At 40.9% G+C, this 27643-nt stretch overlaps 1 protein-coding gene and 1 long non-coding RNA gene across 2 annotated transcripts in view; one reads left to right on the top strand and one right to left on the bottom strand.

Annotated features, from left to right (window-relative positions):
- Window positions 1-3998: 3998 nt before the first annotated feature.
- Window positions 3999-7143, top strand: LOC149872821 (uncharacterized). Its single transcript, XR_016440558.1, has 3 exons — window positions 3999-4112; window positions 5448-5904; window positions 7006-7143. It is a non-coding gene; the product is annotated as an uncharacterized LOC149872821 (long non-coding RNA).
- Window positions 4112-27643, bottom strand: part of DDX43 (DEAD-box helicase 43) — a 53382-nt gene continuing 29850 nt past the window's right edge. The window contains exons 12-16 of the mRNA XM_090034952.1: window positions 27506-27633; window positions 19809-19918; window positions 17108-17246; window positions 8488-8575; window positions 4112-4588 (exon numbers count right to left, since the gene is read on the bottom strand). Of these exons, the coding sequence (XP_089891078.1) occupies window positions 4475-4588; window positions 8488-8575; window positions 17108-17246; window positions 19809-19918; window positions 27506-27633 (579 nt within the window). The 3' untranslated portion in view covers window positions 4112-4474. The remainder of the gene's footprint in view (window positions 4589-8487; window positions 8576-17107; window positions 17247-19808; window positions 19919-27505; window positions 27634-27643) is intronic.

Here is a 27643-nt window from a genome sequence, read left to right as displayed (position 1 = left end):
GGCTCCCATTGACCACCATCCTCTGGGTCCTACCGCAGAGCCAGTTCTCCAGCCAGTGGATCGTGGTGATGTCAAGGCCGCAGTTGGCCACATTCTATACCTAGACTCCCAAAAGGTTTTTGATTTTTCCCACAATATCCTTGTGAGAAAACTGGAAGATTTTGGGCTCAGCTGCTCAACAGTTCAGTGGGTGGGAAACTGGCTACAGGGTAGGACCTGGAGAGTTCTCATGAACAGATCTGTGTCATCCTGGCATGAAGTAGCCAGTGGTGTCCCTCAGGGGTTCATGCTTGGACTGGTGCTTTTCAACATCTTTATCAATTATTTGGATGGGGGAGTGAAAAGCTTTCTGGCCAGGTCTGCAGATGACACCATGTTATGGGTAGTGTGGTCACACTAGAAGATAGGTTGCAGGTACAGTCTGACCTGGACAGGCTTGAGAGTTGGGCAGACCAGAACCAGATGACGTTTAACACTTCAAAGTGTAAGGTACTCCATCTGGAGACAAACAACCCTCAACACACATACAGACTTGGTGGCAACAGTTTGACTTGCACCACGGCTGAAAGGGACCTAGGTACAATGACTGATCATCGTATGAATATGAGCCATCAGTGCAAGGCGGTGGTCAGCAGGGCAAACGACATACTGGCATGCATCAACCGATGCATCTTATGTAAAACTAAGGAAGGAAGTCCACTGTACTTAGCACTGGTGAGACTGCAATTGGAGTACTGCATCCCATTCTGGGTGCCGCACTTCAATAAGGACATGGAAAAACTTGAGAGGGTCCAGAAAAGAGCCACTCATATGATTGATCATGGACTTGCAAGGCAAGCCATACAAGGAAAGGCTGAGGGACCTGGGCCTCTTTAACTTAAAGACGAGAAGGTTGAGAGGGGGCTTACCTCTATATCAGAGGAGTGCATCAGGAGCTCGGTGAACAATTGTTTGCTAGGACACCCCCGGGGAATACCAGGACCAATGGGTACAAACTCGTGGAAGGCCGCTTCAGGCTTAATACCAGGAAAAACTCTTTCAGAGTCAGGGTGTCCAGACTGTGGGAATACACTCCCTCCAGAGGTGGTGCAGTCACCGACCCTGGAGGTTTTCAAGAGAAGATGAGACAGTCACCTTGCTGGGGTCACCAAACCTCAGTTGTCTTCCTGCCTAGAGCTGGGAGGCTGGATCCGATGATCTGCAAGGTCCCTTCCAGCCCATAACTATCTATGAATATTAATGAACATAGTTGCACTTTAATTTCTGGATGCTGGAATACAATGAACAGCTACAGCCTTCAGATTATTGCACCTGTTCAGACAGAATTTAAACAAATGTGGGAAGCTTCATTTGATAGTTTAATGTTTTTTACTTAGCAAATGATGGTGTTACAGCATTAAAAATTGTACTGGTGCATAACTACACTCCTTTATTTTCTTAAAAAATGACATACCAGTTAGCAAAGGTGATCTTGGCTGTATTGAAATGAGACCAGTATTTCACCCAACATATGAAGTTGACATATAATAAGGCTCAGAAGAATCAACAGAAACAGTAGATCCTTATTGAAAATATACTGGCTTCATAGAATTTGTGTTGTTTTTTCAGTTTGTTTCATTTCCATCCACTCAGTATAATATTCTTGATGAAGTTTTAGTTAAGACAGGCGTTTTCAACCTTTTTTAATACATGTACCCGTGGTAGCCGGGGGGGGGGGGATGGGGGTGAGGTGGCCACTGTGTGCAAGCTTCTCCCACAAGCCCCCACAGCTGGCCAGCCCACAGAGGGGCGCTGCTGCCCTTGCCCCTACACCCCTCCTCCTCCTAGGAGGTGGCAGCATGGGGTAGTGGGTGGTAGTGTTCTGTCCCACCTGCACATACCCCCTAGGGCAGGGGTGGGTAAAATATGACCCATGGGCCACATCCAGCTCATCAGGCCATTCTATCTGGCCCACAGGACCCGTAAAAAATTTAGAAAATTAATATTTATTTGCCCCTGGATGCCTGTCAAAGCTGAGAAGAACCAGGGGTAGTAGGACCCAGAGGAAGCCTCAACAGGACTGAACAGCGCAGCCCTGCCCACCCTCAGCCATTTCACTCCCTTCCTGCCCCTGCCCCTGCTGTGCTTCAGCACCAGATGACTCCCAGTTCTATCCCCAGACTGGGGAGCATGGGGACATGCCGGTAGGGGTGTATGGACAGGCAGGGATGAGGGGTGGGAGAGAGCCAGCAGGGACCGTATGAGTGTGTGTATGTATGGGGGGTGGGGGGCGGCAGGGAATGTGTGTGTGTGTGTGGGGGCAAGCAGGGACAGTGCGTGCGCGTGTGTGTATGCAGGCAGGGGCAGTGTGTATGTGTAGGTGGGTGGGCAGGCAGGGACAGTGCGCGTGTGTATGCAGGCAAGGACAGTGTGTGTGTTCATAAGATGGGTCCCACACACACCCACCATACACATGCACCCCCACCCCCTTGCAGTGCCATACATGCAGACCTCTCATCCCCTCACACCCCCCCAAGCACCCATTCCCCCACAAACCCCATACGCACCCACCCCCCACATATCCACACATACACCCACATGCTCTCTCACCCCACATACCTACAGCCCCCCACAATATACAAGAGTAAGCCTTCATTTTATGCTATTGTGGAATCACCTCTATATACACTACATAAACACTTGTAAATCAGGACAATGATATATTTTTAAATCAAATTAATGAATGCTCTAGATGTTTGCTTTTTAGAATATAATTTATTTTTCTGGTTCTGAGATGGCAAAGCCCCTTGCTGAAAGGAGTACTTCCAGAGTCAAGGGGAAGGAATTCTGGTGGCAAAGGTCAGGAGTTGGGGGGGGGGGGGGGGGACTTCCAGTCACAAGATGGTGACCAGGGGGTGGTGCATTTGTCAAGGGGCGAGGCTACCAATGCGGCCCTTGACAACTTGCCAAAACTTGGTATGCAACCCTCCACCCGAAATAATTGCCTGCCCCTGCCCTAGGGCCTTCCCATGTACCCCCAGTTGACAACCCCTAAGTTAAGAGATGGATTTAATTGGTAAGGCATATAAAAGAGTAAGACTTATGTCTATCTTACGTGTACAAAGCAGACTTTTTAATATCCAAATGAAAAAGACAAATCTTTTAGTGATGTGAAATCTCCTGACCTTCAATTTTTTATTCTTCAAAGTTGCTTTTCAAGAGTTTGTTAACTTCATACTTGTGGCACTCTTAATGAAAAAGTGCCAGCCCCTGACAAAAATGTTTAATGAAAATGAAAAACTTTTAAATTAAGAAAAACATTGATGTTAATTTTAAATACAAAATATTTTTGTTAAAGACACTACAAATAAAGCAATCTTCAAACCATTTTAAACCAGTATTTTCAAATACTTCTTCAGTCCACAGAGATGCCCAGATATCAAAATGAGCATACACATTATTTTTAAACAAATATTGACAAGTGTTGCTTGCATGCACCAGATTCCCTGAAAAATGAGGGAAAAATGATTAAGTTCTGGTAAATTAATAAATACTGTAATTACAAAATTGGACAAATTAAAATCTAAGTTTTCTCCACAATCTTTATATTTAGACATTTTAAAATTAATTTTGTACCTTTAACTACTAATTCTGATGCATTCTTTTTATTGAATGTATTATGTCCAAATTGAGAGTGATGTTTATAATGCAAAAACTCCCTCATCAACATCAGCAGAAGTTCACAATACCAAAATGGCCTCATGATCTTTAGGGAGATGAGCAGGATTATCCAAGTCTGAGTACAGTATCATTCTGCGGAGTACTCTCATAACAGTATAAGTGGGAAGCATACAGGGGGGTTGCCAACCGGTGGATAGAGGAGGTACTGGACAGGAAGCCTGAACAAAGACCTCACTTGGAATAAAAATACTGGAAGCTTTCAATGCAAACATATCTCAGGTAACTCTAAGCCCTGAAAGAAGGGCTGGAGAACAGAAAACTTTTTCTACTTGTAATATAGGGAAATGGTCTATTCAAATGGTCTGCCTGGGCTTTCTGGAGATTAGGAAACCATATTCTAGGCAGGTATATCTGATGTGTCAGTGCCACAGACAGACTACTTCCCTACACAGGTGAGTAAATTTTGCTCTACCCTGCCTGTGGTGATCTTGTCTATCATGATGCAAGCACAGGGTTTCCAAATATGGTGGAGGAAGGATTAGAGCCATCCTGAGCATTCATGCACTTATGAGCCTCAGCTCCTATAGCACCCAGAGGGGCTGGATGCACATGATAAACAGCTAAAGCAAGAAGTCTCCAGTAGCAATTTTATAGGACTTACCCATGCTGAAGATGCTTTAGTGGACAGCCACCCAAAGGAGAGCCAGATGTTTTGGATGTGCAAGGCAGGGATGCACAAAAAGAAGTGCCTTTGAAAAATCTGGTCCTAAATTCAAACCTGTATAACTAATTCTATAATTACTTACTTACTTTGTTAAAACCTCTTCTGGGACCTTCCTTGAGATCTTCCCAAATCCTTTTCAATTTCTTTTTTAAGCTTAAATTGCTTATATCTTTCTGCCATTGAAATGAGCTCTTCTGGAACTGCCTGATAATTAGGAAGTAATGTTAGAAAGTTGGTGCTAATAATTCTTTAAACTTTCCAGTCATGCCCACAAAACGAATAATTTTAGTGATTATCCAAATTACTACCTCTTATTCATATGACTTCTATCATCTGTAAGATGAATAGCATATCAGCACACCAACACAAAGGCAAACAAAGAAAAAAACCCAAAAAACCCACCCTTTTTACCTTGTTATTATTTCTTTAACACTTAGAAATCCAAGTGACCTTGGACTTGTAAGAGTAGAATAGACATAATGGTTATGGTGCTTTAAACATCTTTAAAGATGCTATAACAACAGCAACAATAGTAATAATAATATTTTTAAGTGGTACAAAGTGCTCTATTACGACAAACTGTTTCAAACTGAATAAAAATGACCTTGAATAATGAAGAAGTGCTTCGGTGTAACACCTTGCTGGGGAAACAGTTACATACATCTATACTGAAGCACTACATATTAAAAGTGCTTAAAAATTATTTGATGTGCTTTAAATGTTTTTCTGTCCATATCCTAATACCTATGAATCCACTGATATAGAGCTATAGATATAGATATAGATACCTTCAGCTGAAAAAAGAATGTAGTAAAGATTTTTTTAGTTTAGGTTAGAGATAAATTGAGGGGGAAAAAAACTTATCAGTAACAGGTGTAACACTAAAACACGTTAAGATTTAATCCTATGCCTTTTATTTCAATGTTAAGCCACTTCAGTTCTGCTACTACAATTTTGAACTTTTAATTTAGGTTACTTAATTTTCTCATTCTTATTTGATAATACTTTAATGAAAATGTTTTACAAATAAATTTATTCTTTAAGGATTTCTCATCTAAAATAGGCTCTAGCATCAGTTCACTGAAATCTGGGGATGAGATTTGGTTTTATGGCTTGTCACAGTCTACCAGCTACTTCCGCTAATTCTCCTGCACTCCACAGGTAATAATGACCCTTTTCCCTGTTGAATGGCCCTCTTATACTAATCAGTAGTCCATTCTACTGCACTTTTATCTTGTAAAGAGGAGCCACTCTCTGCTCCTACTTCATAGCACTCCTCCATTCCTCTAAGCAGAAATTTTCATTTATTTTTCTCTCAATTACACAGTTGGTCCAAGAAAGGCATCACAAAGACCAAAATATAAGCATCTTACAGTGCTTCCCAAAGATGTCTAAAAGCTTAACTTCCTGCACACAGAATAAGCAGAGATGTGGAAGCAGGCATCTTGCTGACTGAGTTACAAAGCAGTGGTGTGCATTGTGATAGAAGACCAGGGCTGTCATATTTACTTGAATACAAGGTGAGGTTTTTTCTCGCCAATTGAAATGGGGAAGAGAGCTCCTTGCACTTTCATTAAACTAAAATAACTGAATTAAACACCCTTCCTTCTGCACTTCAGTAGGAACTTATTCCAACAAGTGAAACTGCTTCTCAAGTTCTCTCTCATAAGACTGATCTCTGAATAGGTAAAAGGAAAAATGAGAGGGAGATAAGAGTATCCCCACATTGAGGCTCTCTCTCAAATATACCAGTCAGTTATGAGGTTCCAGCCTTCTCTTGAAAAATAAGTGGTCCCCAAAATGGGAAGGGAGTAGTAAGGCTCACTGCATAAGACTGTTTATGACCAAAGTGTAAAAAAAAAAAGAGGTGGATACAGCAGGATACTGAATCCAAATACTACTCTTTTAGAGCTACTACATCTTCCTTGGATCTGTATTGGTGTTTTACAGCCTTCCATTTCCTTTTAGGGGACAAGAGCCACACTCCAACCTCCCAGCCATACTCAGGTCATTAGCAAATACAGAGCATCATCCATTTTTTTGCTAAGAGTTGAGAGCTTTCAAAAAGGGTATCTAATTATTCCTTACACCTATTATGCTATTTGAAGGCCTGTAGCCATGATCCTAGAGTACAGTAAGTTACCATGGAGCAGGAATGGGCAATTATTTCAGGCGGCAGGCCGCTTACTGAGTTTTGGCAAGCCATTGAAGGCCACATGACAGGCACCCGGAATAGATAAATATTAATTTTCTAAATTTTTTAGGGGCCCCGTGGGCCAGAAAGAATGGCCTGGTGGGCTGCATCTGGCCTATGGCCCACATTTTGCTCACCCTTGCCATGGAGCCTGCTTGTGTATCAAATTGCAACTAAAGTGACTTGGAGAGATGCTCTTGCTAACCAGTTGCCATTCAAATGACTGTAGGCTGAAGAATGATTTAGGGAGAGAAATTGCTCCTGAATGAATTGAGTTGCTTCAGTTCTCTATCTTTTGTAGTAACTTTTGATTGTTACAGTTTCTTAAGGGTTATGGTAAACACAAACAACATAATATACTCCAGACCTAGTTGACTAATAGGTAGTAACTTGAAATAATGGGAACTCTCCTGTACTACCTTCACAGGGATCTCCAGATCTTTTATGCAGACAAGCAAGTTTTAAGAACTTTTATAATCATCTGGTTGAGAAGTGGCTGAAGACATCACTGCATGATCTGGGAACTGGGAGGAAATGACTACCAATATAGTTTGATCTACCATGATTTCTTTGAATGTCTCCTTTTTGTGCTCAAAACACTGTAATGCAGCTTAAAGTCACGTAAGCCTTAAGATATAAAAGAAGCTATACCAATACAAGAGGAGCTGTAGAAATGTGTGTGTGCTCTTAAGTGCCAGTGGTTCTAGTAGGGCCATCAGTGCATATTTTAAGAAAAAGGCCTGAGGCCAAGGTGGAGGGTATCAAGAATGGTGGTCTCTGTAACCCCTAAACAAATATACTTCAGAATCTTCTTTGTACAAGCCATAAGGATTATGAGTGAGACCCTGAGGGAAAATTCAGGAGACGTGTTTGCTGCTCTGGAGGAAAAGCATTCTTCATCCAGAGGGACTATCATAGATTTGTCCTCAAATGCAGTCTGACTGATGGCTGAATGACTCCAAAGCAGTGATAGGTGGTACCACAGTGAAGACATAAGCTTGAAGAATAGCAGTAGTGGCTGGCTCAGCTAATGCTTGGAAGTCTCCCAGAACTGTAAGGATCTTACCACTGAGAAGTTACAACCATGAGAAGCAGAGGTGCTAAGAAACTGATGAAAGGTTGTGTCTGCCCTTTATATCACTGAATGACAAATAGGTGCACACAGTGCACGTACATAAACATTTGTATGGACAAGTGTTCATAGAAATCTAAGAAAAATGTTTCCAACTATTTAGTTGGTCTAATAAAAGATATTAGATTTACCCAAAGAACCTTGTCTGCCATAGAAATCAAATGCTTTCAAAAAAACCCGACCGCTCCTCAGTACAATCCTTTTTCCCTCCTCATCTTATCTACTTAACATTTGCTTTTCTTTGGAATGCTGAGGGCCTTGAGCAAAGTTAGATGCAGTCTCTAGATTTTTGTCTGCTTTTAATAACTGAGGGAAAGCATCAATACCAGAATGAGGCATACTGACAGAGCGCGTCTGTGGTTTTCATGAAGCAACTAGTAGTCTGCTATGAAGTGGCACAAATTTATATCACCTTTGTTCCTGCCACAAATTTTGAGCATTTGTGGTGTGACAAGATGTAAGATGTTTGTGCTTTGTGCCACCATGAAAAATTTTACAGCAGCACAAAGGCAACATGTTTCCACTTGTTGTGCCAATGGCAAGAGAAGCTGGTATGCCTTAACCATATAAATCCAAAGGGCCACTAAACTCATATGGCCCTTTGATTTGACTTGGCCTGTATATTCAAACCAAGGGTATTTAACATAAGGAAGGCCTAACCTCTGTTTGTGTACAACATACTCTTGGTCAAGGAAGCCCTTACCTTTGGAGACTATTTCATATGGAATTTAAAAGCAAGTGTGATGTGCATCTTGTCCTGCTAAATGACATTCTTACCTGATTTGCTCTTTCCAGAATGTCAATCAGTTCAGATGCAATCCTCCAGTCACTCCTAGTGACAAGTGTAACAGCCTCCCCTGTGCGTCTAAGGAAAAGAATAGAGTCTTATTCTTCAATAAAAAAGAAAACTCTAAGTTGCTGGGTTTTCCCTACCAATCTAAAACAGCAACAAAATTGACTTCAAATGATACTACTGTATCTGTAGTTAAAAGCAAGTCAGGGAGTATTTGATGCCTAACCTTTTTAAAGAAAACTGGAATGGAGAACTTGTATTAAATGGAACAAAGCCCTAAGTGAATCAATTCAAGTGCAAGGAAAGAAAAACTATGATACAAAGGACTCTGATCTCAGAAATCATTCTGCAATGTGTAAGTTAAATGATCATACACACACACACACACACGTGGAGTCCAGTTTACTGCACTGCATTTAAATGGCTTTCCCAATATAAAACAAGTATTAACTGGAAGGTCTTTTAGAAAATCAACATCAAAAATGTTACAGCAAATTCAAGTCAGTGCAAAATGAAACCAGCAAAAGTAAATATACCCATATTGCAAAATCAGCCTACCTATTTGTTTCAGTCTAGCATGTTTCCTGTACAGTTTCCTTTTAAGGAATTTGCCTGCAGGTTTTTCCAAGCGAAGACTTGTTCCCAAGGCAGAAGACAAGACTTCTCTATACCTCACTCTTACCCAGAATGTTTTTTAACTTCCTAATCTCTCCTATCCAACAACTGAATTGATTGATACTGGATCGATAAGCTTCATTTTATGCAAGATGACAAATTATCCCCATGTTACAAATGGAAAAGCTGAGGCACAGATGTTGAGAGACTTCCTAGGTAAAAAAGCATATGAATGCCTGAGTTTTGAACAGAACTCTCATGATTCCTATTCAGCATCTTATCCAATAAGGCATGCTAAAAGACATGACAACTACTTTCAAACTTTATCTTCTCCTCTTGCTGGAGAATGACATTTGTGAAATTTGTAATATGACGGTGATCTATGAGAATTTAAAGCTAGCCTCCTTTTTCTTAATGCTACTGTTAAAACATTTTGTTTACATAGCAAAATGTTTTATTGGACTGACACTTCCACATAAGAGTAATTATCAAAAAAGAAGTACAAGTTTCTATATTTTTCTTAAAAACAAAAGAAAGAAGATATCCTTTCAAAAAACAAAAAAAAGGAAAGGAAAGGAAAAACATTTAGAACTAGTATGCCCTTTCCTCTCTTCCCCAACCTCCAAGGCATCAGAGGCTCAGCACAGTCCTCTTGGACAACCCACATCTGAGTTCTGCCACCTTCTGTTTCAGTAAAACAATTGCATTAGCAACTACTGCGTTGTTTTGCTACCTCTTAAAATGGAGCCAAGAAGTATTAAAATATTAGACTATTAGGGTCCCTGACTTCAGCTTTACAGATCTTCTTTTTCACTGTCCTATTCCCAAACTATATATCACAATGAGTAACCAGCTACTGAGATTATTTCTTCCAAGACAAAATTCTATATAAAATTGGAACATTGTGCTCATTTAATTATCTGACTGAAGTAGAATGGTATCCGGTTTACTGTCTAACTATTTCCCAGGACTATCTGTAACATAACCACAAGTTTTTACTGAAGAGGGTACTAGAAGTTCAGAAGAAAAATAAAGTTACCACAGCAACTGGAGATTAAGAGGTGTTGCCCAAATGCACATTTCCACTGTGGATATATGGGCACCTCATGCATTCAAGCTCAGAGATCTGCCTTAGCACATATTTTTGTTCTACACTAAGGTCTTAAATGGCAGAGTACCCCTTCTGCTTCTCAGTTTCCTATCAACCACAGAATGCCAGGATGCTCAGAGCTGGAAGGAGCTAGAAGACCCCTCTGACTTAATTACTGTAATTCACTTCTGTCTCTTTCAAATGCTTGTCTGTATTCATATTCCACTGTAGTAGACTCCAAACAGTAACCATTTCACATGGATGCAGGATCATGAAGTCCTAACACAGTGATTCTCAATCAAGAACCTGTGATATATTACTGCTGTTAGGTGTGCAAAACATCCATGAGATAAACTCAGATATTTCAAATAATAACCCATAACGTCACTTGGACCCACTTATCTTTCTGAGCTCCTTGCAACAGAAAAACTGTTCTATTATCTTTCCACAATCAAAAAGCAAGTAAAAGCTAAGAGCTGACACTTTCTGAGGGGTGCCTTCAATCTAAAAGTGTTGAAAATTACTATCCTAAGCAAACCGCAACTGCAGAACAACTTTCTACAATTCAGCACCTGATCTGGAAGTTTCAAACAACAGCATAATGCTTTGTGATGTTGTTACAGAGCTCCACGTAGCAGTCTAGCAAATGTCTGGGATGGTGATGTTTTGAAAGGCCACAGGTCTGAGCTCTGGCGGAGTTTGTTCTAACCACCAGAGGGCGCTCCATCTTTACAATTTTATATCCAGTCAAATCTCTGGGCAGGACTGCTGTACCTTTTGATTTCTCTAATATGGCAATATATAAACCTGGTGACAACTGGAAAGGTCTGATTCCTAATAGGCAGAATCCTCCTGATATCTGCGCTACATAGAAATGCCTTTACTCCAAATGTGGAGTTTTGAGAGGAATACCAGAAGCTTGATTTCTTGATGCAGATGACTACTCGGCATAAGAACTTAAGGCAGGGGTGGGCCACATCCGGCCCATGAGGCCACTCTATCTGGTCCGTGGGACCCCTAAAAAATTTATAAAATTAATATTTCTCTGCCCTTGGTTCCTGTCAAAAATTAATTTTATTAGTTAAGCTTGAGCTAGGTTTCCCTAAATAATCAATTAAACCAGGGTAATATTGTAATTGTTTTGTTTTCCCTTGCACGTCTATTACTACTAGTACCATTATACATTTCATATACTTAGCAATAAATAACTTTTATAGTCAAACTGGTGGTAACAGGGTATATTTTTCCTTCTCTACTTCCCTTTCTCCACTTGCTCTGCAGCAATGCTTCTTTTACCTAAGCCAAAGATCCCTGTGAAGCCCAGCAATATTGTGGGGTCTGCTCATCAAGAGGCTACCACTATTAGGATAGTTAGGGCAAAAAATTAGGATGTGCCAAGTTTGAGACCCATAAGGGTATCAGCTTGTACAGGCTGATTGACCCAGTTTGGCTCAGATGTGCCCTAATAAACTGAATGCTGGCCCATGAGGTGTCAGCTGGACACCCAGCCGGATTCAGAGGTATTCTGTTCACCTGTGTGCTTGTGTCTGACTGCATTTTATTGTTACCTTAATTGATTGATTCGTGGCATATAAGGGTGTCAGCCTGTATATGCTGATCAACCAAGCCAGGTCAGGCGTGTCACGTTAGTGTAAGTGTGTGAGTTTGACTGATTTGGTGGTTGGAGGAGCCCAGCCCCTCTGAAACTGAGTCCTGGAAGATAGCTCCACTGGGGGTGAGGACTTGTGGAACAGAGAGAGATACAGCTCCATACAGAAACACAAGTAACACAAGCAGCACACTGACAGACTTACAAAGACCCTAGAAATGTATCTATCCCTAATAAATCAGCACACCCCAAAGTGATGGGCAAATCTGGTAACACCTCCCAGTTCTAGCAGAGAAATCTGCCACAATCACAATGGACAGCAGGCAGAAGACTAAAAGGATTTTCCTACTAGTGCTGGCCAGATCTTTTCACTATGCCAAGGAGAACCAGAACAAGAAAGGAATTGTGACCTCCTGTCCAAGGGATGCCTCTCTGGAGCAGATGTCAACCTCAACCAGCCAAGCATGTACTTAAGGAAAAATATTTCTACATTCATACAAAAAGTTAACCTTTGATGTCCCACCCAGTCCTATGATCCTATGGCATAGTCTAACACAGTGGTTCTCAACTTTATTAGACTAAAGGCACCCTCCATAGGGTGCTGCTCAATTCACAAAAGCTATTTAAAAAATGATTTATTATAATGCTTTCTTCTTTTAAGACAGACTAATCAGTGAGGGCAGGGGAATAACCAGACATGAGTGAGCCTGAGTTTATCAGCTTATTTTTTCATGCCTGAATCCTCAGTGACATCCTTCAAAGGTCCTTGTGGGACCCCACAGTACTCTCAGAACCCTGGTTGAGAATCACTCGTATGACATATTGCAATACAGTATAACCACATAAATCCGGGATCTTTGGGACTTGGTACCTGCCAGAAATTTGAAAATTCCAGATTTTTGAAACATAAGTGCATAGCCTTAGGACACGTTTCTTTGCTATTACACTATATACATGACTAAGTATTGTTTGAAACAATAGCTCTAGGCTGACGAACAGAAACAATGGCAGTCAGAGAAGCGCTAAACTTTCAGAGAAATTTCTGGATTATTGGGAAGCTATTTTTAATGTGATAATGCAGTGTATTGTATTTTTAAAAAGTGCCGGACTCTTGAGAATTCTGGAATTCTGAAAGAAGTTTTTATGAGGTTATACTGTATTCAGGACCAAGACACTGAGGGACATGCTGGCTCTGACTGTCAACAAGTTGGCTTCCATCTGTATAATGTGGTCAGTCAGACTATAGAATCTGAGTATGGGGAAGTCCTGGTAGAAAGGGAGTCAAGGGAATGCCACCCAATACTTTCACGCATTTACATCCAAGTACCAATGTCTGAAATATGTACAGAATAGATCTAATGTTCTCCACTACCTCCTGAGACAACCTACCTTCAGCAATCACTTATCTATGAGTAAGCATATTGCAATATTGTTTCTTCATATGTGTACCAGTACTACAGAATGGACCACTCTGAAGACCCTTGAGGCTACTGAAAGTCCAAAGGCAGGATGTTGTGTTGGTAAGAGTCTTGGTCCAACGTGGAACTCAGACACTTTCTATGTGGAGGGAGGACGGTGATGCAGAAATGTGTTCTGAAGTTCAAGAAATATAAACCAGTCTTCTGGTTCCAAGAAAAGAATTATGGTGACCATCATCTCTACCTAGAACTTTACCTTGTGGATGAGTAAGCTGAACTTAAGTTAAGTTTTAGTATTCTTTAATTTTCAGTATCAAGAAGAAAGAACTGGAGAACCCTTTCCTGCAGTGCTGCAGAAGAACTGTCTCTGGACCCTCAAATCAGCAGAAAAGCTTGTTGACATTTTAAGGTTTTTAAGAAGAGTTGGGAGTTGGTAGTGAACTGAACTGGAAGGTGTAGACAGCTGTGATGGGGTTTAGAATGCACTGGTTTGTGGTAGTTTGAACCCACAAATAAATAAAATGGATCAAATAGCTCCTGAAAGGTGGAGAGAGGGGAAACTGGAAATCCCAAGAGATAAATCACATCTCCTAAGAGTCTTATCAAAAGGCCTATCTGTCGCTGAAACAATGAGTTCATAGGCTTCTGTAAGAGCAGTGTTTCTTTTTCTCAGTGGTGCCAGTGGCATAAGTAAGTTGGAGAACGAGCCAGCAGGCTAGGAAGGAGGTCTGCATATAAAAAACCTTAACAGTTGTTTGGTTTGAAAATTCTATTGCCTCAACAAGGAGGTCTTTCGTCAAGTTCTCTTACTTCCTGGACCTAGTAAGATTTTTTGCATTACTACTGCTGTAGCCAACAAGTGAGATGCTGCTGCCACATTCATGGTTGCCTACATCAGTCCTTGAAATAGCTCCAAGAGTCAGAAATAGCTCCAAGAGTCAAATGGAAACTTGTCTGTGAAGGAAGCTAAGTTCTCATTCACATTTAAGTCATATTGAGCTAGGAGAGCCTGGTAACTGACCACATCCTATTGAAAGCATGGCAAAAGACAGGATTTTCTTCTTGCCAAGAAAAAACAAGCAGAAACATAAAGATGTCTGTAAAGCCCAAACCTGGCAGTCTGCAAGAACGACAGAGGTTCCACCACAAGCCCAAGGTGATCAAGGGGAAACAATAAGCAGGAAGCATGCGTCTTCCTTTATGAGCTACCAGACTGGACATGAGAAACAGGGCAGTGCACACACTTTCTAGATACTGCTAACACAAGAAGTCTTTGAACTTGAGTACCAGGACCACATGCCTGGACAGCAGAATGTGTATACAACCAAACACTGTGAGAAATGCCAATTAACTTTTCAAAATCCATCTTGCTTTTTAGTATGACACCTAATTCTTACCCTGTCAATTTTTACGTGAAGTAAGAGCAGGGGGGTTGGACTTGATCTTTCAAGGTCCCTTTCAACCCTTAAATTCCTATGATTTTATGAAGAACAGCGGGCAGATTTCTTTATACTGCAGAACCATGCTTTTATATATTAGGTAGGCAGAATTTCATAGAATAACTATTCATTGTGGAAAGAAGTCATTCAATGGCACCTAAACTTTAAGCAGGACACACTGTTATAGCTAAGTGTGAAATCCTACTTGCAAACATTTACAAATACTACAAGAAGACCAAATGCCACAGTATGGTAGGATGAATTTAAAATCAACAAGCAGAAAACCTTAATCTAAAATAATCATTTAAAATCCTATTTTGCATTTATACTTTTTATTTTCTTTTAAAAAAATAAACATACATTAATTCTTATTGGATGTTAACCATTAAATATTGATAAATTCATATCAATAAAGTATTTAGAACTAAATGGAAACCAATTCAACTAGGATGTATAAAACCAGCATTTTAAAAGTTAAATAAAATTACTTTAAAAGTTCTAAATACATTATCTTTTACTTACCAGAATATTTTTGCATTTAAGGTTTAATTAAAAGGAAGCACAATCTAGTCTTAGTTAACTGAACCAAATGTTTCCTATCACCATGTTTTTCAGTATTTGAACTACAGGCATACCTCATTTTATTGCGCTTCGCTTTATTGCGCTTCGCAGATATTGCGTTTTTTACAAATTGAAGGTTTGTGACAACCCTGCATCAAGCAAGTATATCGGCGCCATTTTTCCAACAGCATTTGCTCACTTCGCATTTTTTAGCAGTAAAGTATTTTTTAATTAAGGTATGTACATTGTTTTTTTAGACATAATGCTATAGCACACTTAATAGACTACAGTATAGTGTAAACATAACTTTTATATGCACTGGGAAACCAAAAATTCGTGTGACTCACTTTATTGCGATATTCACTTTATTGTGGTGGTCTGGAACCGAACCCGCAATATCTCTGAGGTATGCCTGTATTAGACATCTTCCATTTTTGCCTTCTTTTGATTCATGGCTTAGAAGAAAATAAGCTTTTCTACTCCCCCAGCCTAAATTTCCAATTATTTCTCAAGTCCATATGAAAAATTCACAGAACTAAACTAGCTGAATAAACTGAAACAAATAAAATACTCTTTGCTTGTAGAAGAGGCCTTTTCTGCCAAGACCTGGGGCTTAGCATTTTAAACCATGGATGCAGGTGTTTAGCCAATGAATGCCACTATTTCAACAGTGCAACTTTCTTAAAACCATCAGCAGCAAATGTATTTTTGCTGTATAAACTTACAGCAGCAGGACACTTGCTGCCACTGTCCCCCTACTTTACTGGTAACAGGTTAGGGTGTTACATGGTTGAGCAACAAGGTTGACCAGGCAGTTTTAGTAAGAGGTTAGATGAGGATTTTTCTAGGATGGTTTGGATAGGGATGATCCTACCTCAAGCAGAGGGTTAGATTAGATGTCTTCCAGAGGTCCCTTTCAGCCCTACTTTTCCATGATTCCATGAATTCTTAAAACATTTAATTTAAAATAATTTAAATAATCTGTGTTATTAAGGCCTAAATTTGTCATTATCAAAAACCAAATCTTTTAAAATTTGAAATGAAAAATGTACATTTTTTTTAAAGTGTAACAGTATCCCCTTCTGCAATCTAGTGTTTACAGACTCTGAACACCAGCAAGCTACACTACAGTTGTAAAATAAAAATTTGGAATCTAAAGTGTGCCTCTGGACAAATTTGAAAAAGCCAACTGATGGAGAATTTTATATAGTAATTTGTAATTTATAAAGGAAATAGGGGAAAAACATACTAAACGACTAAGTATTATTTTAGAACAGGGCTGTCAAAGATACAGCCTGCACAGGCCTGTGGTGTTACTTGGGGGCCTCAGACTGGACTCACATGTGACATGCAGCATGTGACAGATTGGCTCCAAGTGCTGCACACACCACCTACATCTGACCAGCCCTGATCTGGCTCACAGACTGGACCTATGTTACTCATCTAGCCAGTGAGGCCTTATTAATTTGACACCCCTGTTCTAGAACATCTGTATTGTAAACTTTTCTAAGTTAGGATATTACAATTGCTTAAACCTATTTTCAAGTATTCCCCACAAGTAGGCAATTGCCAGAAAACCCAAATATTGGCTGGTCTTAAAAAAAAAAAGAAAAAAAAGAAAAAAAAAGAAAAGAAAAGCGAGGTACCATAGTTGATTTCATAACACATAACACCAAAACCCAGAACGATTCTATTTGAAATTCACTGTTACACACATCTTACCATAGGAGCAGTTTCTACTTGCATTGTATCAACACTAAAATCTTACATTACTTCTTGTCTTAACTCTAGAGAGAGAAAACACTAATATTCCAAGGAGCAGTTATGACATTTTAAAATGAAGTGAGATCACTTATTTTCTTAAGCACTTACCCTGCTCGTCCAGTACGACCTACTCTGTGAACATACTCTTCAATGTTCCGTGGGAAATCATAATTAAAAACGTGAGTAACATCATGTACATCAAGTCCACGAGATGCTAGATCTGTAGCTATCAGTATTCTGACTTTTCCTGAAGTAAATGCAAAAGTAAATGCAAAAATAGTCCCGTAATTCACAAAACAAAGAAAACATGCACTAATTTAAGACTTTATTGTATAAAACAATCTTTTTAAATACTTAAAAGCTACCTACTTAAAAACTACCTACTACCAATGATATATTGTTTTTATTCTCATAACTCCGGAAATAAGAAAGTACCACTATCCCCATTTTTAAGATGCGGAAATGAGGCAAGGAAAAGGGTGATGTTCTGTTATTCCATACAGTACATATCTAGAAGGAATGTCTACATGTGTCTAGACCAGTGTTTCCCAACCTTCTTCAGTTCAAGGCACACTTACATTCACAAAAACCTTCTGTGGCACATCTGTTAAGGCATTCCTCCATCCCTATACTTATGAGTTCACTGCCACGGCAAAATTCCATGGCACACCTGTAAGTTTCTGATGGCACACCATCATGCCGTGGCACACTGGTTGGAAAACACTGATCTAGACTAGGTCCTGCCAGGGGGCAGGGGAGTGTCAAACTCACCTTGGGCCCCAGACTAGATCTAGACTGCAAGACTACTTAGGGGCCAGATACAGTTCAAGGCACACAGCAACAGCAGCTCCAGCTCCAGCCTGGGGCACAGGACAACAGCAGTCCCAGATGCCACTGTTGTGTGCCCTGTGCTGTAGCGGCAACACCAGCTCTGGCATGGGGTATGTGACTGCTGGCCAAGGAGTTGCAGCCATGGTAATAACAATCTGAGAAACAGCCGCAGGCTGATTGGGGCTTGATCAACCTTCACTTGCTCTGCCACTGACTGCCATGCTCACCAGGGCCCAAGAGCCCCAGGTTCTAAAGCAGGCCACTTCCCCCTGGCATCATCCCCACTGGACAAGACACAGCAGCTCGACAAGCTGGATCCAGCCCACAGGCCATACACTTGACACCCTTAGCCTAGACTTTTTTTTTTTTTTTTTTGAATGTCTAACTGCCCACAGGGTGGATGTGAAAGTGCTGCCCCTTCAGAGCTTTTCCTAAAATGCATGCTGCCAGCTCTTTGTAGCATACCCAGCAGCACCTTGCACATATGGAGCTGCACAAAGCCAGACAACTCTTAGGAATCCCTCACATGCACAAAAGATAAATTGCCGTTGTTAAGCATCCAAGTCGGCTGGAGCCAAAAACAGCTCTGAAGACTACCAAGCAAACTGGCATTTCCCCCCGCCCCATAACAAATACCATCTCTATTCACTGCCTATACCGTTCCCCTAGGGAATGGTGGACTATACATGAGCTTACATCTAGCACCTGGGGGAGCTAATTAGGGCAGAGCTCTTTGAAACCCCATCCACTGCCCCCAGGTAAAAATCATTTGTGGGGAGAACTGCAGCTGAAGGTCAATGCTGTGGAGAGCTGCGGATAATTAGCAGAATCCATCCAAAAGAAGTGGAAACACCCAAGACAAGGGGCAAGGCTGTGTTTCCTCAAGGAAAGGCACACAGACGGGAAGCTTTGACCAAGACACTGCCACACGCATTGAACCCCCTACATCCAGTGGCCTCCACAGGCACTGGGACAGCTGTGTTGGGCAGGGGAGGGGAGTCAATGCCTCAAAAGATGAGAACAGGTACCTGGCAGTGCAAATCCATGGTCTCAGTGTGCAAGTCCCCCTAGACCAGGGGAAATGCACAGGAATAGAATTTAAAACACCTATTTAACAGCAGAAGTCACTTACATGGCTAAATTTCCTACCCCCACCCTGGCACCAGGGTATTTTTAGGCCCCTAGCTCCTCCCCCTTCCCCCTCAGCCCACATGCTGCTCCCAGTAGTGGTGTGACCCACATTTGCTAGTGCCAGTAGCTGAGGAAGCAAGTTGGAGTGGAGGGTGGTGGGCAGGATTGGGGAAGGGGTGTTGGTTTGCTGTGGGAGATGGATGGTTGTTTGTTTCAGGGGTAAAAATAGCCCCTGGTTGGGGGTGGGGGCGGAGAAGAAAGGGAAGAGCCCTCTCATCCTGCCAAACTCCCCCTGATCCTACCAAACCCTCCTGTTGAATGATGCTAGCCCCATGAACCCCCCACAGATCCCACTTGCCTCTCTGATACCCTCAACCCTGTCACAGACCCCACTATCCCCCCGCAGACTCCAATGCCCCCCCACCCCTCCAATCCTAACTTACTTTAAATCAGGCGGCCATTTTTAACTCAATTTAACCTCCCCAAATTCGCCCTAGCTTTGTGATTGGGATCTCACTCATTTTTCTGGTGAACTCCCAAAGCCCAAGTCTTGCCATACCAGAGACACTTACCACATATTCAATATAAGATATTGAAAGCAAACCACAAAGCAGCCACAAAGATATTCTACATTATGTTGGAACATCTTTACAACTAGTTTGCTAGTCTATTGAGCCATAAACATAATGTCTACCAGGGTATTGTTTGTTCATGCTTAACACTGAACCTTTATTTTTTCACTCTAAAATATTATAAAAACCAACAAATACTGAGTAGATATTAAATTTTATACAGTACACATTAAAAATGGTTGATGCTGCAGAATTGTATTAAAATACAAACACACCTTTCTTGAAGTCATCCAAAGCTTGTTCTCGATCACACTGTTCTCTGTTGCCATGAAGAGACTGAACAGGTATTCCCTGAAGACTGAAGTCACTTGATAAGTCATCAGCTCTAGAATAAAATACAAATAAATAGTTGAAGAAACTTAGAAAAGTTTCTAAGGTACCTTAGAAAGGTACCTTTAAGTAGTTTTTATATATGAAAGGAACAAACTTCTAACAAATAAGCATTCATGTCTTGACACATAACTAAAATAGGCTTTTATGCAAGCTAAGAATGCACTCATTATGCCAGTAAATGTTTTCATAGATTTCATAGACATTAGGGCTGGAAGGGACCTTGGGAGATCATCGAGTCCAGCCCCCTGCCCAAAGGGCAGGAAGTCAGCTGGGGTCATAGGATCCCAGCAAGATAAGCATCCAATTTACTCTTGAAGGTGTTCAATGTAGGTGCTTGAACCACCTCCGCTGGCAGACTGTTCCACACCTTGGGGGCTCGGACAGTAAAGAAATTCTTCCTTATGTCCAGCCTGAAACGGTCTTGCAGGAGTTTGTGACCATTCAACCTCGTCATCCCTTGGGGCGCTCTGGTGAACAGACGTTCCCCCAGATCCTGGTGGTCACCCCTGATAAACTTATAGGTGGCCATCAGATCACCCCTGAGCCTGCGCTTTTCCAGGCAATAGAGTCCCATGGCTCTCAGCCTGTCATCGTAAGATCTGTTTTCCTGACCTCTGATCATGCGCGTGGCTCTCCTCTGGACTCTCTCAAGCTTCTCCACATCCTTTTTGAATTGTGGAGCCCAAAACTGGACGCAGTACTCCAGCTGCGGCCTCACCAAGGCCAAGTACAAGGGGAGAATGACGTCCCGGGATTTGCTCGAGAAGCATCTATGGATGCACGCCAGCATTTTGGTTGCTTTACTAGCTGCAGCATTGCATTGCAGACTCATGTTCGTCTTGTGGTCAATGATGACCCCCAAGTCTTTTTCTTCTGTAGTGCTAACCAACGTAGCACTGCCGAGCCTATAAGGATGCTGCAGGTTTTTCCTCCCAAGGTGGAGAACCTTGCATTTTTCGGTGTTAAACACCATCAGGTTCTCGTCTGCCCATTTGCTGAGCTTGTCCAGGTCAGCCTGGATCACCCGCCTATCTTCTGGCGTGGATGCTTTGCCCCAAAGTTTGGTGTCATCGGCGAACTTGGCCAGTCCGCTCCTGACTCCAATGTCCACATCGTTAATGAAGATGTTGAACAGTATGGGTCCCAGGACAGAGCCTTGAGGGACCCCACTGGTCACAGGGCACCACGATGAGTGACTGCCATCAATCACAACCCTCTGGGTCTGACCACGGAGCCAATTTCCCAGCCAGAGGATCGTGGTGGAGCCAAGGCCACAACTGGCCAGTTTGGCCAAGAGGTGATCATGGGATACCAGATCAAAAGCTTTTCTGAATTCAAGATATATGACATCAATCTCTTCTCCCTTGTCTAGGTGATAGGTCACCTGGTCATAGAAGGAAATGAGATTGGTCAAACAAGACCTACCCGCAACAAACCCGTGCTGGCTGTCCCTTAGAATGTTAGCCTGGGCCAGTCCATCAAGGATGGCCTCCTTAATAAACTTTTCTAAGATCTTCCCCAGGATAGAAGTCAGGCTAATGGGCCTGTAGTTAGCCGGATCCACTCTCCTCCCTTTCTTGAAGATCGGCACCGCATTGGCCTTCTTCCAGTCTTCTGGCACTACACCAGAGCGCCAGGAGTTTTCAAAGATCCGTGACAGGGGCTGGGCTATGACGCTCGCCAGCTCCTTGAGTACCCTGGGGTGCAGATTGTCAGGGCCAGCTGACTTGAAGGTATCCAGCTTCTCAAGGTGTTCCTTCACGAGGTCAGCATTGATGGAGGGTAGGGGATCCCCCTCACCGAGATTTCCCTGTCCCATAGCAGGCATGGGCATCCCGTGTGACTGATGAAAGACTGATGCAAAGTACCTATTTAATAGGTTGGCTTTTTCCTGGGCGTCAGTTGTCAGTTGCCCCATCTGGTTTAGCAGGGGTGCAACGCTGGCCTTGCTTTTCCTCCGGCTCCCCACATATCTGAAAAAGGACTTTTTGTTGTCCTTGATGCCTGAAGCTAGTTGGAGTTCAGTTGCAGCCTTGGCTTTCCTGGTTTGGTCCCTGCAGGACCAGACCAGCGCAGAGTAATCCTCCTTGGGCCCGCCAAACTTAGTTTTGCTCAGCTAAGCTAGAAATGGTTCTGGATATGTGCAGTACCTCATCTTTAGGCATCTGAGTCAGTTTCTGTCAGAAAAATATTATGTGTCCATGGCATCTAAGGTGCATGTTTTGGCAGGGATTTTGTGGATCATTCACCTAAATTCTGCCTAAATTGAAGTTACGAAATCACAACTTGTGGCAGAGGCGATATCTTTTATTAGACCAACTAGATGTCTGCAAAAAAAATTCTTTATTTGCAAGCTTTCAGGCACAAGCACCCTTCTTCAGGCATAGGAGAAAGATTGTAAAAGTTATCCTAGGCAGAAATGAAAGTTTGTATTTCATAGGCGAGTTGTAGGTGTGATAAAATCTCCTGTTTGGAAAAGTTCATTTTATGCAGATTAGGCTCAGAGAAAATGTGGAATACTCTGTTTACCTCGGAGTTTTTGGTAGCAAGCAGCATGTAGAGTCGTATTTTCTCCTGGTTATAATGTTTTATATTTCACAGAAGAGTACAAAGATAAAATGCTTTTCTGGGCAGGAATTTATGGTGTGCAAACATGTATTAACTTCCTGAAAGTTAAGCTGATTTAAATTGAAGTTGAATTAACTGTCAGAGCATGCACACATATGTGAAGCAGAGTCAACTTAAATGTGGTGCAAGATAATACACCTCCACGGTTAGGGGGAGATTAATGTGTTTTAATCTCTCCTTAACCTCCAAGGTGTATTATCTTGAGTTGCATTAGTTAAGTCGATATAGCTCACAAGATGGCTGCCACTATGTCAAGGAGCTGCACACGTATGTGTACGTTCTAATGCAACTTAAATTAAGTCGACTTAGTTAAGTTGCATATTTTAAGTTGACTTGGTATGTGTGTATGCATCCTTAAGTCTTTTTTTGTAACTGATCTTTAGTTTTTGGAATTTTTTGAAATCTTTGTGGAAAGTGATACTTTTACATATAAGGCAAATTGTTGCACCATACTGCAAGAAACAAAAATTATCTTAATAGACTAAGATTAAATAATTTAGAGAGGGACCTTTATGTTCTTTTATATGAGAAGAACAAACCTCTAACAAATAAGCATTCATATCCTTCATGCAACTATAACATATAATAGACTTTTAGCCAAGCTAAGAAGGTATTCATTGTAACAGTACTGGGAATGAGCACTGAAAAACGTTAGGTGAGCTCTTTAGAATGTCAATGCCAGAACGCTAATTCACTTCACAGTGCCTACAACTCTGAAACCTAATTAGTGAGTGACTGTAGTTATCTGCATTGTCTGTACCACAGTAGCATTTTAAAACCTCCAAAATATTAAATTAATTTTTTTACAATACCTCTGCAATACAGAAGAAAGTATACTTACTTGGTAAGCATAGAAAATGAGGAAAAAAGTCCAGAATTTCACTCTCAAACTCGAGAACTAACCACAATACTGTCCTTAATTGCTTATCTTTATTTTTGAATTTCACAGATTCTGCATCTTTGAACAGCTCAAAAGCAAGCTAAAAATCCCAAACCTATTTAATTTTCTACTTTTGGTATGCATGTAATAACTTCCATGAGGCTTTACTGGGTGAAAATGCTCATTTGGAACAGCATATAAACAAAGAGATTTTGTGCAATGTTCCTCAAGCACATATTGTAAAAAGCTTTTTTACATTTTAGCTTGAGGATTACTATGCATTTATGTTCCCAGTATTTTAACATGAATTTGCAAATGACTAAAAACCACCACCTATGCAGATTAGTAGGAAGTACTACTGAAGTAGTTTAAACAATGTTGTTCATCTCACCTTCCAAGAAATAGGCTGCTGCAATGAGAAGTGACAGTGACACTGGCTAAGGAGATAAGACTGCTGGATTTGAAGTGTTCCAATGGGTTTTTTGAGCAATTCAAGAAATACAGTATTATGCTTAAAGTCATAGCAGAAGAAGCTATCAGAGTTACTTGTTATGCAGCAGATGAGTGGACTACAAGATTACCAGTGAAGAGGAAAGGCTACACTCCTGATGGTATACTGAACACACATGAAACTGGATAATAGTTTTAACTCTTTCCTGACAGCAAGTTCTGTTTCAAAAACAGTGTCATGGGGTGAGTCAAGGATTGTCTGTCACTGAATGTACACACAACTACTTTGTGAAAAGTGGCCACTGACTGTTATAGGCCACTAACATCAAAATCCATGTCTCAAGAACAAAGAAGGCCTTTTGTGACTTACGAGGCTAAAATCCATTCATGGATGATACGTATAACATCTTGATTGTACTTCCATATAGCTGAGAAGAGGTACGCAGTTGTGCCCCAAACATCAACCTTGATTTGTGTACAGAACAGTAATTCACAGGACGGTAGTGCTGCTGTTCATTCTTTGCATAATACCCTAGGTGCAGTGATTTTCCATCAGGGTGCCATTAGATCCTTCGAAAGGTGCCATAAGATGTGACGTGATAAACAGATAAACACAGGCTCAGGTTCATCCCTGCTTGGCTGTTCCTTTGCCACTACTGCCTGGCACCTCTCCTCTGCAAGGAGGTAAGCACTGCAGTAGAAAAGTTAAGTTTTTGAAATGGGGTGCTGCTCAGTTTATAAAAGTTATGGAAAGGTGCTCTGAATTTCATGAGGGGTATCTTGAGTCTAAAATGGTTGAGAACCACTGCCCTAGTACTTGCAGCACTCACCCAAGAAGCTGAAGATCCAGAAATTTTAACCAACATTTCCCACTGCCTGGAAGAACGTGACCAAGCCATCAGGCTGTAAGCTAAGCAGAGATAAAAGGAACTACACCCTTCCCTCTTATAACTGAGCCAATGAGCAGAAAGGAATGCAAGTCAGGGAGCCAGCAAGAACAAGCAAGAGACCGTAACTGTAGTCCAATGAAGGTGCTCCAGCAAGAGGAAGGGAAGAAGTCCTGGGGTGTGTCCCTGCTCCTGGTTGTTTGTGCCTTTTACATTAAAATAGCTATTAGACAAAAGGCAAGCACTGCCATGGGGTCAGGGTGCCTCTCTCCTGAACACTTTCTCATTCCTTTTTGTATGGTAATTCAGGTACAGTAGAATGCTAAACTCAATGTTTATCAATGGGTGTTAGAAATATTCCATGTTTGTCTACTTATAATCAAGCCTCTACATGGATTTACTTGTAGGGATTCACAAACAGGCCAAATGACTTGAGGTAGAATTCAAGTACTTAACTGTTTTGGCTCAGCTAAGCAAGAAATCATTCTGGACAGATGCAGTACCTGATAGTTAGGCATCTGAGTCAGTTTTGGTCAGAAAAATGTTAGAGGTGTCCATGGCATCCAAGTTGTACATTTTGGCAGAGGTTTTGTAGATCATTCAACTGAATTCTGCCTACGGTGCAAATTAGGAACCTAAATTCCCCTTGGCCTGTCCTCCCCCCCCGACCCCCAACTAGCCTTTAGTTTTGGGAATTTAAAAAAAAAAATATGTAAAGTGATATTTTTATACATAAATCAAATTGTTGCAACATACTAAAAGAAAACAAATCCTAATAAACTAAGGATTAAGAATTCTCTATTTTAGACAGAACAGCAACTAGAAAGTATTTTTGTCATTTAATTTATGAGACACTTCAGCCAATTTGCTTGTTAGAATTTGTTTATTTTTATGGATTTATCACTATATTTTCCTGGCTTCAAAAATGTTTCTTTCCTATTACCAGATCTTTTAGAGCAAGTTGACCACAGTCGCTTTGACTATTCATTTACAAAATATTGATCATAAGAAATATGAAACACTTTCTCTAGCATGCTAAAAAAGTTGCAAGTCTCATGCAAAACAGTAGGTGAACAGCTGCCAATTTTAAACTTTCCACACCCTTTTGGTTCACTTCACTACCAACTCTCCTATCTGCATCTTTACTACAAAGTAAGTTTCTAGTCATCAGTTGCATTTTATTTCTAAATAAAAATCAATAAAATACATTTCTCTATAAAATGCCTTAATTTTTATAAAGAAATTATTCCATTTAGACTTAGAAACCTCAGATTTCAGCAAATTTATTTCAAGATATAGAATCTGAGTTTTACATGCTTTGTCGCAAAAACCGGTGTAATTTGTCTAGTGTGTCTAGTTTAATATATAAGTGAAATTTCTGCACCTCTGATGTCTCTGGCATACATTCACGTAATGGAACAAATCTTTTCCCCTATCCCAAGAAGCACACCTCCTGTCACGCCAAATGTGCATGGCAGGAAGCACAATTTTGGGACTGCGGATTAGATCCCAACTGCACCATTACAGCTTGCTCAGGCAGAGGAAACAGAACAGTCCAAATATAAAGTCAGGTGCCAGGTGAACTGGTGTGATCCCAGGGCTGGGAATGCCAATTAGATGATTGCTTGTCTCAGTCCTGGGACTGCACCAAAGCTAGTTCAAGCCTCTAGTGTGGTCCACAGCTGAGACCAGCAAATCAGCTGATTGTGAGTTCCAGCCTTGGGACTGTACTTGGGGCTGGTATCAGAGCCCAACCATGCATCAGGCTGCAGCTTAAGACATGCCACACTTTCAACTTAAGACAGGATGGAAACCAAACACAAAATTATTCCGCATAATTTGAGGAATAAACTGGCTTATTTACCGTTTTATCATGCCATTAATTGTATGAACAACTGGCTTGGTTACTTGTTAATCATGTCTTAAATGTAAGATCTGCTGGGGGTCCAATACAAAAATCAGGAATGATGGTCACAAAATTGAGGCTCTAGTATTATATTGCTGATCGTCTGAATGTCTGTGAAAATTAAGGAGGACAAGACATCTTCCCCAGACCTCAAATAATTTAGAAGAAACTTGGTCAAGAACATGCAATTAGCCATGTTGCAATCAAAAGGAAACACCTCCTACCAGAACTAGTAACTATCAAACTTGGGGAAAAATGATGTCTCATTAAACTGGGGAACTAAAGCTCTTTGGTGAACATATCCGAGTGCAAATGCTTGCAAGTCAGGAAGAAGAAGAATTTCCGTATGGAACAGAATTCTTTAAGTCTTCAAACTTCTTTGACATATGAAGGTCTCCAGGTTAGTATCTGTGGAAATAAAATTTCTTCTGAGGTTTACTTTCCTTTATGGTGTCTTATTTAGAAACTAATATGACCTCTGATACATGAAAATGCTCTTTTAAAGATGATGATAAAAAGTTGATCTGAAGTTTTTGACTTTTTGCAAGTGTAAGGAAATTATTGCCGTAACAAAAGCAGCCCTATCCAAAAAATCACAGAACTACACAAATATGTCCAACGTGGACAAAACTCAAAGAACCTTAAAGTCAGTTTTAAAATACAAAAAAACCTTGCATAAACATAATGCTTATGTATAATGAAGAAAATGTAATAAGCAACTATAACATTACATTGATTGAATATAATTGCCATGCTTAGTAAGTATGGTCTAAGTATAATTTTGGTAGAAAAATATATAAAAGTAGTATTACATAACTGATTACATACGTAAGTTTCCTTCCAACAAAGATGATGACTTTATCTGTAGGCTTCATAGTATCAATGAAGTACCGGGTAAAAGCCCTCTTTTCTTCTTCTGGGATAACAACAACTTGCTGTTCCACTGTATTTACTGCCTGTGAAATG

Source organism: Crocodylus siamensis, chromosome 1 (assembly GCF_052110815.1).
Source record: "Crocodylus siamensis isolate JL-2025a chromosome 1, ASM5211081v1, whole genome shotgun sequence".
Lineage (NCBI taxonomy): Eukaryota > Metazoa > Chordata > Crocodylia > Crocodylidae > Crocodylus > Crocodylus siamensis.
This window is presented reverse-complemented; position numbering and strand designations above follow the sequence as displayed.